The sequence below is a fragment of the Electrona antarctica genome (assembly GCF_951216825.1).
Source record: "Electrona antarctica genome assembly, chromosome: 4".
NCBI lineage: Eukaryota > Metazoa > Chordata > Actinopteri > Myctophiformes > Myctophidae > Electrona > Electrona antarctica.
The window spans coordinates 13,482,295-13,496,125 of record NC_136809.1 but is presented as its reverse complement, the minus strand read 5'-3'; the positions used below and the strand labels follow the sequence as shown (position 1 = coordinate 13,496,125).

Genomic DNA, 13,831 nt, shown 5'->3' with positions numbered 1-13,831 from the left:
CAAACTCACTTCTTAAATCTAAAGTTGACCTGGCTCGTCTTCCTCCATGCTACTCTGCTCTGAAGAGAACCATCGCCTTATACAAGCGAGCTGATGAAGCTATTGTGGTAAAAACAAAACCATATGAAGGGCAGAGATGGTTGAAAATCCTTGTCATTGGAGACCATGGACAAGAAGACAAAGAAGACTGATGAGTTCTATGAACACGATGACTGATTAATGTGACGTTTGTGCATTTTGTTCTTTATGGTGCAGGCTAGGGTGGTCACTGTTTGTACACTGTTTACATTTTTGCCTTTGAGTGTGTATAGGAATAGGATGGAATACTGTTACAGGATTGTGTGACTGTTTGAATTTTGTACTGCATATTGCAGGCCATTCTATAGCGTGTATACTGCCGTATACTATTGTTCATACTAAGAATGTTTTTAGTTTGTGATGTTATGCTACAGTATATTCTAAATTTTAAAGCTTGCTTAAATGCACAGCACCTGTCTAGATACCTTATTTGTAAAAGTTATATGCAATATTGGTATCTCAGTGATGTAAATAGGGTGCGTTTTGCGTCCCAAAACGCACTTTATAGTTATGGGACGCAATAAACCATCAGCCTCTGCATCCTGTGGACGCAACTTTATCCTGGCTGCAGCTGCACTGAAGACTATGGCACTCTCTCGGTCACACACTGTTCTACGTGGAAGTCTAGCACTCTTTCGGTCACACACTGTTATACGTGGAAGTCTAGCACTCTTTCGGTCACACACAGGCTGCAACATCGGGTCTCATCACAACCCAATGCGCGACCCGTGAAGTCGGGGGGGGAAATAATAAAAGAGAGAAAAGAAAAAGACGGAGTGACAAATCGTTAGCAACAAGCTATGCTAACAGACTAGTGGTGGTGGTGTTGGCTATTAGCTTGTTGCTGCTGCTGATTCAACGCACTGATTGAACTTCACTTCATGTCCGCCTGTAACGTGAACGAATCCTGACACCAGCGCTGCAAAAACAGACAGATCTACAAGCTCTCAACGCGCTGCAAACGGCGCTGCAGAGATGGGCGCATCTGCGGGTTCTCAACGCGTTTGTTTTTGCAGCGCTGGTGTCAGGGTTCGTTCACGTTGATCTACATTCTACAAGCTCTCAACACGTTGTAAACGGCGCTGCAGAGACAGGCGCATCTGCAGGTTCTCAACGCGCGAGCTTGTGAATCTGTCTTTTTTGCAGCTGCCATTCTTCCCCGTAGACAGGGACTCAAGTGACTTCTAAGTTCCACTTTTCCAAATAAATTATTTTACATCCACAATGGCAAACCTATTTGCATTTTGGCTAAGTACAATAATTGCAACTGCAACTTTTGGTTGGTATATTAAGCTATGTTAAATCCACTGTTGCCCACTATTAGTATTTCTTACTGAGTTGCGCTTGCTAATACTACTAGCCTACATAAAAAGATATACTGTATAGGCCTATTTGATATTTTTGAGTGGTGTAAACCACTCCTACAACTGGCTTTTGTGTGCAGAAAAAAATGAGCATGGTTGCTATGTTCAAAATAATTTCTGACGTAATTAAATCACACCCGGGTGAACTGGATGACCGTAGCAACCATGCTAATTTTTTCTGCACAAAAAAAGCCAGTTGTGAAATCACATCCGGGTGTGATTTCATTACGTCAGACCACAGCTGATCATGCTATATAAAACCTTACACCACTCAGTTCACACGGGTGTGATTTTTATATATATATATTTTATAAAAAATGTTTTATTATTATTTTTGAGTGGTGCAACCACTCCCTTACGGAGCTATGTGTGTGTCTGGGTATGAGCACAAAAATAGCATGGTTGTTTTTCACCATCTGTGCGCAACCTAACGCACACACAAACACACACGCACGTATTAACTGTATATATGATGCTTTTGGGGGGTGCCAATACATTACAGTGACAGTACAGTACAGTAGAGGGACCGCCACACGGTAACTCTGTCATTTCTCAACCGTTTCGGACGCGGCACGGCACGCCGGAACCGGCCCGGCCCCCTGGAACCCCCCCCCCCCCCCCCCCCCCGCGAATCCCCTCACGGAGTTGCACCACTCACTTCACACAGGTGTGATTTTTTTTGGGACTCATAAGAATTTTTGGGACTCATTTGAATGACCACCTGTGCATCCCGGGACCCATTACATTGAAAACCTATTTACATCACTGTAGTATCTCTTACTTGGTATAAATGTGACTTTATTGTAATGGCAGCACTGATTTGTACACCAGCATGCCACGGGCACATGTGGTCACTTTAAGAATAGTTTCACTGAGATCCTTGACCGGTTGACCCTCAAAACATAGGTCTAGACACCTTATTTGTTCATTTAAGTGCAATATTGGCTGAGATATAGTGAAAATCGATTGTTTCATAACTCATTTGCATAACAATGGTAGATTGGACACTTTGCCAACTTTTTAACATGGCTTATTCAAGAAATATTCCATAATGTGGGGTCAGTTCAAACTCAGTTATTCAATCATTAATTCCAAATGTATAGCTGAAACTGACTGAATATACAATTTTCACCGATTTGAGGTATAGTTCAGAATTTTGGCGACAGAAAGAGTAATTTACAAGATAGAAAGGTTATCTTGGGCTCAAATTGAAGCTTAGGGATATGGGAAGTTTTCTATATACAAGTGAGGCAGTGATACTCACCATAATGTGTTGGAAAATAACCATCTTTGTTGTTATTAGTCAAGCGGACACCATATTTTTTGGTGTTTCTGAGGATGATGTGGGTCATATTTAAGAATATAATGGTAGCAACCAACCAAATCCTGTTCTGCTACTTACCCCTATGTGTCAAGATACTCCATGACCAATTTCAGACCACCATGTCTATTTATGTAATTTTAGTGAATTAATATTTGCCTTTACACAATTTCGCCAGAGCCATATACCTAAAAGGGGGTTTTGAGGTAGGTGGGACATTTTGACAACTTTTTATCATAACTCATCATTTTCAGCACATTTTTTCCAATAAGAAAACACTGACTAGAAGTATAATTCCGGGGGGTGCATGATACCCCCTTCCAGTGACTAGACTATTCCATTGAGTCTCTCATGGTCAGAAACCATGAAATAGTGGAAAGCGTTCATTTTGAACCTTTAAAACCACTTATAACCACTTTTTCAAATACACTAGTTATTATAATCATAACTCTAATTTATATAAGCTAATTGGATTCCTACATAACTAAAACATAGGGTTAGACACCAAAATTACTTGTCTAGGATGAATAATGGATGAGTAATGGTCTTTTAAGAACTGGCGGCGGCCATCTTGAAAATGACACCTTTCGCATGGTCAAACTTTGGTAAACTTTTAGTATGTTATTAAGGACACCTAATACTACACAAAACAGTTGAGAAACCTTCTGTTGCAATTTTTCTAGGGTCAAACCATAATTGCACCTGTCTAATTGATAAGAGTAAGGAACTTTGTTCAGCATGTAGAAGCTCATCTCGCCTTTTTGGTGTGCAACACTCGCACTCAACTCAGGCAGTAAACATGCAAAGTAGACTTTACTGACTAGTGCAGCATCAAACAGCCAGAGGTACTCTGGCAGGAAATATCCTACAATGACCAACACACAAAAGGATCTTGTCAACCATACAGGAGTACTGTGGCCTTTTGTGACGTGTTCTAAACAAACTCAACTAAATCTGTGTTGTTTCGAAAATATTGAACCAATGGAAAGTAGTAAAAAGCGCTTTGGACAAAACCTCTTAACTCCATTGGACCCTCAAACTGTCTGCTAAAGCAACTAACTCCACCACCGTTCCCCCTCTCATGCAAGTCATTGACAATATATAAACACCAACTTTGATGTAGGCAGTATTGCTTTGTTTTGAAAATATAAGGTTTTCTTAATTTCCAGAAAAATGTATCATTTTCATTTCCTGAAAAATTAACATTTTGGAGTTAAGAGGTTTCTTCCCGACAGCAGAGATATATTTTTTTCCCTTACAAAAAACAAAAAAATACATATCATGGATGCACCTGGGACGTATCCTCAGTGATGTATCCCAAGGTCATCGGGGTTTCGGGTCTCCCAACATCATACCCCTCACTCAGGTGACCCAGCCGAGGTGATCAAGTCCCGACTTACGTCCCAGTAGCTCAGTATCAGTCCCATTAGGGACTATATAATGGTGCATTTATATAGCGATAAGCCAAATCTCCCCTCGAAAAACAAGCCAAAACAAGCCCAATAACATGGCCATATAATCCTAATAAAAAAAACATTTGATGCATTTATCATTATAAATACTATGTACGTCTATAATAATGAAGGTCAAGCCAAAAGTTGGTGTAAATAAGCAGACTTGGCAACCCTGCTCCCTTTGTTTGTTTGCCACATGCCACCATACATGCCACCATAATCTAACGTCAGTCCCACAGCCTGCACATAATGCTGAAGAATAAATCAAAAAAAGAGAGACTGAAATGTAGTGTCATGTTACATAGACTCGGTGTATCTGTTACCAAACAAACCACAAAGATTTATGTTACAAGATACACAACAAGTATTCAAAAGGAGCCATCCTGTTCCTGTTGTGTTTAATTCGAAAAAGGGGACCGTTATTTGGGGATCAAGTAGCAGCTCCTCTAAAAAGTTGAGAATTCACCTACGATTGATGACTGGTCTAAGAAAAGTACATATTATAATCAAGCATTTATAAAAATGCATTTTTGTAACACCAAAACAATAATGTTTTCAATTAAAATACATTATAAGTTAAAACGGCAACTTAAGCTGCTTTAAAGAATAATAAAAAAGACAAAAAATAAGCAACGAGGTCACTGCAGTTCACAGTGTGTCTGTGTCACGACTGTATTACCACTCATACGATAAGATAGCATAGTCCTCCTTATTTGATCTTTGGAGGGAATGTGTGATGTCATGAAGAATCAAGCAGTCAATCAAAATGGAAGGCTTGTCAAATCCCACACTCCCCTCTTACCATTTCAGAGATCAAATATTCCCTCCCTGGTTCAACGCTTTCTATACACTCATTTCTCTCTGCTTTACTGATGAGTGCTAGTACATTGTCCTAGAAAAGGAACACAACATTATGTACAATGATGTACACACAACTCAGCAGCAGAGAACTAATATGCTTACAGAGACAGTATAGTATAGATACAAAAATAGCACAGTGAGTTACACCACACAGTGATCACGTATTTTCTTAGCCACTTCTGTATTCTGATTGCATTCTTACTTACAGTGTGATTGGTGTGCAGTTTAAACAGCATGGAATTTCATTGTAAAAAATATATATATTTTCTCGAACAAAAAGCCTAGGCCTACTTTAGCCAAACTCCAGCTTGGGCTGGTCTCACAGCAGTGGCTCCATATTCCTATTGTCCTTCTATAAACAATGAAGCCAGTGTTGACATCCCCTGTCTCTAGGCACAGACCCACACTCAGGAGACACAGGACCCGTAGTACCAATATAAAATAGGTCTGTCTTAAATTAATACAAACAGAGAACTAAGGGATTCACACCAGTAAACAAAATCTGCATACCGTATGTTTTATGGGTTTAAACGTTAAACCATCCTCAGGCCAAATTTGTATATCCATTATACATACATTGTATGATTGAGTTCACAAAACTTCACATTTCTTTGTGATGGCACTAGCACTTTGCTGTGTGGAAAAAAAATACATGTAGCCTAATGTTTGGTAGAGGAATGTTTCAGTGTTTCAGTGGCAGAGGAAAAACATTTGGCTGAATGTGGTACTCTCTCAACACAAGCTTGCAGAAGAGAACAGAAACTATAGATAGACAGACGGACGTACCAACCATAACCTTTGCCCCCAAGTCAAAGACAAAACATGCAGTGCCAATTATGTTCACACAAAACGCCTGCACAGCAAAGAGAGGTAATATCAGTAACAAAAATGGGGCACTAAGACAATAGCATACTAATGACAGTCAAGAGTGTGTAAAGGGTTCCATTTGGGCCATTGTGTCCCAAGTGTACACTGTCAGGGTAAAAAAGACCAATGATGTTACTGTGAGACTTCACTGTGTGTAGAAGAGCACCAATCTGTTCATATCTGTACAAACACATTGACGCAGCAGGGACAGACATAAGCACGAGCCCTAAACATAGACTACACACAGGCCAAACTGTGTTGGATGCGATAGCGATACATTTAATAGATCTCGTACACCATGGTGGCATAACCAGGATGAAGACTATAGTAGGATCGTTGGGTTAGAATGGGACGGGTTACAACTTAAAAACGTAAATACAGCGACAGATTCCCCTCCGGGCTCCAGTTCTAGAAAGAGGCTCGGGCTCATCTTTATCTAAATGTAAGACCGTTATCGTTATGAGCTGTTCCGGTGCGATGATGATGATGCTCTACCAACACTGGCTAACGGTAGCTAGATGACGTTATGCTAACGGTTGTTTACAACAGCAGGAGGGACAGCAGATTATAATGTGCATTACAAGCACAATACAACTCGAAACAAAGATGTATGTAGCTTTTCCCTCGTCATTTTGACCTCAGTCCGCACAGGACTTGATGTAATCCCTCCCAGCCATGTACGCATCACCTCTTTGACTGTGACTACAACACCTGTGAAATGTCTTATGGCATTGTTTTGATGCATTAGAGATAAATTAACGCTTAAAAATATAATATATTACCTGATTCGTTTGACTCCGGCGGCAACCGTTACTCCAACAAGAGATTAAATCATGTTTGACGAACGCAGTCGCCTGTTACCATAATACTAGTAATTATAGTTTAATTGATCACGGTTTAAGACGCATCTGTGACAATCACACTGCGGTCTAACAAGAACCCCAGTAGAACTGTGTCACCCACCACGTGTATTGCGACATTTTTAGTGATAAAAGAAATGCCGCTTTAATAAATCTACATACATAACCTTACCTGATCTGTGTGCAACAACTCCGGTCAAACAACAGGAAATCACGTTTGTCCAAACCCCGCCCACTTCTTTAATTCCACAGACTTTGACCAATCACAACGCGAGAACGAAGGCCAATGGAAATGTACAAGTAAAGCTTGTAGCCACAGAGCCCGCCTAGTTTTATGCAAATGTTCAACCAGTAGCCAATAACCGTTATGGGGAAACTCCTAGTCAAAGCCATGATTGACAGGTACTTATTTTCATTCCGAATTAGATTAAACTGAAAAAATGATAATGTAATTACATTTAATAAAAATTGTATCTTCAAGGTACACCATCAATATAAAGAACACACACCTAAATAAGCCGAATGATGTGGTTTTCAAGAAAGAGTCCTAGCACCCACACAGCAGGTCCTTGAGGGGGTTCCACCAGGGAATCCCCAACAAAATGAGCAAAACTTTAACCACTATTTATACTTTGCCTTTTCAAAAACCGCTGATCTACAAGCTCACAATTGCTCACTGCACCAACATGTGAGCTTGTAGATTGGCATTAAAGAAAAAAATAACATTTTCCCCAAACATCAAAGACATTTGTGGATCCTCAACATGAAAACATTCGAGAGCCACTGATTTTAGTGAACGACCAGCCACTGCAGTGCAGACTTCAGTTGTGTTCCTCATTCACATTCATTTGACACTTTCCAACTAAAATATAGTACATTTTTCCCCCAAAAAAGTACAGCTGTGCAGTGTGCATACAGTGCCATCTAGTGGTGCATAATTTATACACACATCATTTCCAACGGTCACAGTACTTCAATGCAGTCATACTCTCTTCCAACTGGATCGACTGCTTTGCAAAATATTTGATACATCTGCATTTCTCTTTATTGAAGAAGCCAGCCATGACATGATTCTCATTAAATGTACATAATCTTTATTGCGGGGCAAGTGTCCAGTGAGAAGTTTACAGATCGGCAATAGGCTTGTGTGGCCAATAGGGGTATTTGACCTTGTCCAATTTGGTCTCAGGGAAAGTGTCATTCAGATCATCAATTGTCATCTGATCGAAGGGGATCATATTCTGGAATTTAGCAAGCTGCAAAATGAAAGCAAGAGGGGGGGGGGGGGGGAGACATGGTTTTAAGAGATTGAATCGATAGTGGAATATATAGTAGTATGCACTAGTATGGCAGATACACATTAATCTAGAGAAGACTTTAGTGATCTCAGGGAGGAAATTCAAATTTACATTACATTAGCCAAGATGATAAAAAAAAAGATGCACGGTTTGTTGCATATAACAAAATCAAAAAGCTTATAAGGAATATAAAGATATGTTATTGTACAGATTATTTCAATTCCATACCTCTAAAGAGTCTTTATTTACATATTATTTGGTACTTGATATTACATAATATCAACTTAAGCTCAGTGTAAGTATAATGTTAGTATACTGGTATACCACCAAACATCTACGTTAATATAAATGACAGCTCATCTACTCCACATGTTGTATAACAAATTAATGCATACATGTCTAAACAATAACATTGTTTAAAAATATTACATTCATTTTCATGTCAACTACACTGCAAAATCCTGAGTATTAAAATAGAAGCAACTGGAACTATTGCGTGTAACTCCTAGAATTGAATTAATAATCAGGATTTTACTGTGAAACCACCTTTTTGAGACTTTAGTTTCAAACATTTTCAGAGGTACAAGGACAGTAAACTATGTGGCCTCACCTCTGCCTCATACGCGGCAATACGGGCCTTCGACTCTTCGGCATAGGCCAAAGCATTTTTATTCTGTTGGAAAGGACAACCATTATCTCTTTTGATGTCAATGAGAGAACACAGAAACAACACTACTGTGCTGAAATCTTAATTCCTGAAAAGTGTACATGTATAGTACCATATTGTTGCTGTCGGGCAGAAACAAGCTACCTTTGTTTTCCAACTTTTATATTTTTCCCCATCTGACAGTCATTCTAGTCAATGATGGACAACACAATTATGTAAACATTAATGGCCAAAAACTTCCTAACTCCCAATTTGTATTTTGGTAAAGTGATCTCCTACAAGACAAGTATCTGACAATGTATAACGTCTCCATACCAACTTAGATGAAGCAGTGGTGTTTTAAAAAACATGTTTTACTATTTTGATTTCCTGAAAAGTTTATATTTTGGACATAGTTGGTTTGGTTTCTGCCCGACAGCAGAGATATTCATTTTATATGACAAACAAGATAACAGCCTTCATAAAAATTGTAGATTCCTGAGGCAGGATGGACTGAAAATTGGAATATTATTTGTTGAGACACTTACTGCCTCTGCCTCTTGTGTGTCGATTAATGCAGTTTGTGTGTCCACAGGCTCTGGGATCTGCAGTACGCTGAACTGTTGGAAGAACATCTGTGTGAGCCATCATTGTCACAAAAGCTTAACAAAAGCCTATCTTAAAGCAGCATTTGCCATCTTGTTGATAATCACAAGGCCTGAAATTTGTCTTCTGTATGAGGGCTTCATTGAGACAGACCAATATATGAATGTGCCACCCTTAGATGTTTTTTCCTCCTTTATAAAGCATGTTGTCAATATCGAGCCACGCTCTAAGCCCCTACTAAAGACACCAAAAGTCAACTTGCAAGAACTAAGAGCGACTGGTCAGCTCGACCCGTGTCACCTCACATCTACAGTTCATGCTGAGCTGGAACACACCACAAAGACTTGAGCCAACCGTCGGTTTATGGACAACTTTTACACTCTCCATACCAGGAGTGGGTAGTAGTCTGTATCATGGGATATACAGTATCAGAGAGCAGCATAGTGGAGGAAGTAAGTAGCCTAAAAAACTGACACTATACAGAAAGAAATATAATTATCAAGATAGCTTTGGGAGAACTGTCAATGATAAAAGAATACATTTAGTAGAGGCACTTCTGTGGCCTAATGGCAAGTGTGCACAAGACATTTGGTCCAGAGTCAGATGCACGCATACACACTCAACAGCTAGCTTCCTGCAGAACCACAGTAAAAACAAAACAGCCCATTTCCACATTACGCTCACATCAATACTGCTGCATTGTGCCCTCTTTTTATCCGTTGTTGGCTCGCCAGTCGCTGCTTACTTCTTCTGGTGGTCTGATTTGCTCAAGATTAACAGCCAAACAGACATCTCTCCCTCCTCAAGGATTTAACATGCTCAGTCGGGGGAATGGACCCTGGCTAATAATGACCGATAGTGACCAATGGCCCAGCCCAGGACAGTGAAGGCTCATTCATAGTCTGGATTTTCAGTGGTGGGGTGACCACCGAACTACAACATGACGTCACAAGCCGCGGTGAAGAGCAAACCACCGCCACCGCCCTTCTCTCCGTTTTTACTCACGACCGTTCAACGTTATTTCAGCTCCGGTGGTCACCTCACCACCGGAGTGGTGGTCACCCCACCACCGAAAATCCAGACTATGAATGAGCCTTCAGACACCCACTAAACTATGGCTGATTAACAAACACAGAACACATTGCAACACAGAGGCGTTTATGAGGCACTGTGAGCTTGCAGATCAGCCAATTTATTATGACATGCACAGAATAGGGACCCTAGGGTTCATATAGTTAATTAGCTCAAGGAACTATTTTTTCCATAGCTTTGACAAGGCATTCACCACAGTTAAAAAATACAAATGTCACCTTCTGTTCAAACTCAGCCACCATCCCAGCTCTGGCCACAGCACCTTGGTAGAAAGCCCAGTCAATCTTTACAGGGGTCTCTGGAAGTCCAGCTAGCCTGGTGTATAGAAAAATACAATGACAGTAAGATGTTATTGACAACACCAGCTAGCATCCCGATGCTAACGTGAGTAGCATTAGGACATCAAAAGCGTTATAAAACACCAATTGCTTTTGATCTATGGCAATGGCGTGGAGCGTAGAATTTATTGATTGGCGGATATCTACGCCAATGGCGCGATAACTGTTAAGTAAATGAGACCTATATTAGTACGATCCGACTAAACTATGAGAAAAGTTTTTAGAGGAGAGAAAGTGGTTAAGCCTGACCGGTTCATAAAACCGTGGTAACTCATGAGTATTTTCAAATTCTTTAAATAAACTAATATACACAATGCAATATGATGCCACAAGATAGCTTAACTATGCATACAAAAAACATGATATGTGTACTTCGGTGGCCTGGCAGATTACTCAGAGTCTGCTTTAGATATTTTTCAGGAAAGCACACAGGAACTTGCATGCATGTTGAAGTATAAATAGTCAAGGTTGTATTCGTCACATGCCAATACAAATGTCAAATAAGCACAGAACAACGTTGAGTTCCACCCAAAACAACCTAGAACTAAACACAAAATTAAGCACGTAAAGAGAAGTGGGTAAAATAGTGCATAATTTAACACATTTCCTTAACAGCTAACGATTGGGGGCAGTAGAGCAGGTCGTCCAATGATCCATGGGTCAATGGTTCAAATCCCGGCTCCTCCTGTCTACATGTCGAAGTGTCCTTGGACAAGACAATGAACCCTGCATTGCCTCCAAGGAGTCGGTTGGTGCTAGCTTGCCACCATCGGTGTGTGAATGTGGGAAGTGAAGACGCTGGCGGCGACTGTTCCCCGCTTCACCTCCCAATGTATGCACTTGGAAAAGCGCTATAAAACACTAATAATTTGCTATTCATTAATAAACCGGTAAGGCCTAATGGTTAATTTAATGTCTCCAAATGGCCATCCCTGTTGTCTGTGTAGTATAAGGTATGTGTGTGTTAAAGTCTAATGTGAGCAGTACTAACTTGCCACCGATGGCATCGCTGCGAGTCTTCAAGGCATTGAACATGCCCCTCTGGTTGGGTGGCACCCGCTCGGCAAATGCCACCCAGTCTAGGGCCTTCGTTGCAAAACGACGAGCTGCCATGGTAATCTGAAAGAAAGTGGGAAGAAATAGTTTATATGGTCATACGACTGCAACACACCATCAGAAAATACACTCATTGTACAATTACGATTATTTTGAAGTGAGGACTGTTAAGACAGTATATGATTATTAAGGCCATATATAGTTAGTGAATAGTGCATAACGTGTTTACAAGCAAAACAAGTGCATAACGTGTTTACAAGCAAAACAAGTACACAGTACACACAAGTGTGTGTACTGTGTTAACTTGTAACCCCATCTAAGTGTATTCATTTGAGTGACATTCATGCGTCAGATTGAATGCTGTGCCGTCAGTTAGTTTATGTAACAACAGCTATGTAACCGTTCAAGGCGAAGGCTTGTATTAAAAAAAGAACAGCACGGATAAAGAAGCTTCAACACAGTTTATGTAATTCAATTGCAACTAAATTGAGGTCATTTCTAATTGAATTCGCAGCTAAAGTAAAGACGGGCTAACAGATTAGCTAACGAACGTTAGCCTCCTGCTAACGTCATTTCCAACCAAGGTCAGAATGCGTGGTGTTAGTTGCCATGCTTGTATTTCTCGATCAAATTGCCGCCCGGAAACCGCGTTTGCTTTTTGCATACGATGCATGCGTGGGGAGTCCCTGATGCATGGTTAAAATAAACGCGTACATTGAGTTAAATGAACAGATTGTTCTTTTGACACACTCACCTCTCAGTAGCTCTTCTCTTCTGAACAGAGAATGAAATGCGCACGCGCAGCCAGGACAGGAAATAACTGCTTCTTCCCCGCTTTCAACTTTTCAAGACCTGCAGCGAGCAGCGAGTCGCCTACTACTGCCCTCTCGTGGTGGTGTGCGGTATAGTGTACGGACCCTACTGACTTTGTACTGTAAAATGTTTCAAACATATTCAAGGTTTTTGAGGGGCGCTAGTGTGTTTGTGTGTACCCCATAGCGATGATTTGATTGGCTGAGCAATGTGTGTAGTAGGCCTACCGCACAGCGATCATTTGATTGGCAGAATGTTGTGTATATGATGATAAGAGCGCGAGCGCCCCTCACTTCACAGTTCACACGAGTGTGTTTTTTCAAATTTTTTCTAGATTTGTGGAGGGAAAAAAACAGATCTACAAGCTCACAACGAGACACGTCAAGATGTGTTGTGAGCTTTACAAATAGCCAATAAGGGCTCTAGGGATAAAGTTATTACATTTTTATGCAGCTATTATCAACTATAATTGTGCTGCATGGAGAGTTTGGAGACCCCGTACGTAGCCTGCCCCTGGGGGTCCTCATCGGAGTCCTGGACGGTTGGACTTATGCATCAATGCATGGACAGAGTTATGGTTGGACGGGGACCCCACTTGAGAACCACTGGCATCTTCAAATAAAGCATAAAGGCTTAACAGATCTATGTTATATAGGCTACAATTGCACTGAAAGCTCCTATTGAAGATATGCTATAATAAACGTTTGTTTGTATTGGCTAGTTGAAGAGATGCTCGGCCAAACCACTTTCCTCAACACAGACTATATAGTGGTTGAGGTTCTCAAAGTGGGGTCCGGGGACACCCAGGACCAGGAGTCCTTATTTTACACCAAAGGAGGCAATTAACAGTTTATATTTCAATATTTTCACTCACTCTCTAACGTTGTGATGTCAAGCTGTGGTCGTACTCTAATCGTATCTAACAAAAATCGTCTATTACGGTGGTCCCCATGGCACACAATATTTCACAATAAATAGGCCTATATACTTCAATCAATCAAAAGGGGTCCGTGCAGGGATCCTTGACTGGAACCATGCATTGACGAAATAAACCATTGTTTTAATTATGCAATTATCACCAGACCAGATATATACATCATTAGGCTACAGTTGAAATGTATAGCCAAAAAAGTGAACTTGAATTAACATCGTTATATTTTACCATGCATGGGGCTAA

General features: G+C 40.5%; 2 protein-coding genes across 9 annotated transcripts in view; both read right to left on the bottom strand.

The window, feature by feature from the left end:
- pnpla6 (patatin-like phospholipase domain containing 6) overlaps positions 1-7,011 on the bottom strand; it is a 54,768-nt gene extending 47,757 nt beyond the window's left edge. For 7 of the 8 annotated variants that reach the window (XM_079500039.1, XM_079500043.1, XM_079500042.1 and 4 more), the window contains exon 1: positions 6,978-7,011. The gene's annotated coding sequence lies outside the window, so the exon portion shown is untranslated. Of the gene's footprint in view, positions 1-6,727; positions 6,945-6,977 lie in introns of those variants that run through there. The other variant, XM_079500040.1, reaches the window with a different exon arrangement.
- An 865-nt stretch (positions 7,012-7,876) lies between these two features.
- On the bottom strand, positions 7,877-12,731 carry atp5pd (ATP synthase peripheral stalk subunit d). The gene is made up of 6 exons (XM_079498526.1): positions 12,596-12,731; positions 11,777-11,904; positions 10,666-10,762; positions 9,298-9,369; positions 8,714-8,776; positions 7,877-8,061 (listed from the first exon to the last, which is right to left on the bottom strand). The coding sequence occupies exons 2-6, from the start codon at positions 11,896-11,898 to the stop codon at positions 7,930-7,932; spliced, it is 486 nt and encodes a 161-aa protein (XP_079354652.1). The 5' UTR covers positions 11,899-11,904; positions 12,596-12,731; the 3' UTR covers positions 7,877-7,929.
- Positions 12,732-13,831: the final 1,100 nt, after the last annotated feature.

Excerpts from the sequence above, each read along its gene's own strand:
- atp5pd (XM_079498526.1), bottom strand. The coding sequence starts at position 11,898 with ATGGCAGCTCGTCGTTTTGCAACGAAGGCCCTAGACTGGGTGGCATTT. Across the intron at positions 9,370-10,665 it reads TGGCTGAGTTTGAACAGAAG|TTCAGCGTACTGCAGATCCC; the intron begins GTGACATTTGTA and ends TTCTTCCAACAG. Across the intron at positions 8,777-9,297 it reads ACACACAAGAGGCAGAGGCA|AATAAAAATGCTTTGGCCTA; the intron begins GTAAGTGTCTCA and ends CCTTTCCAACAG.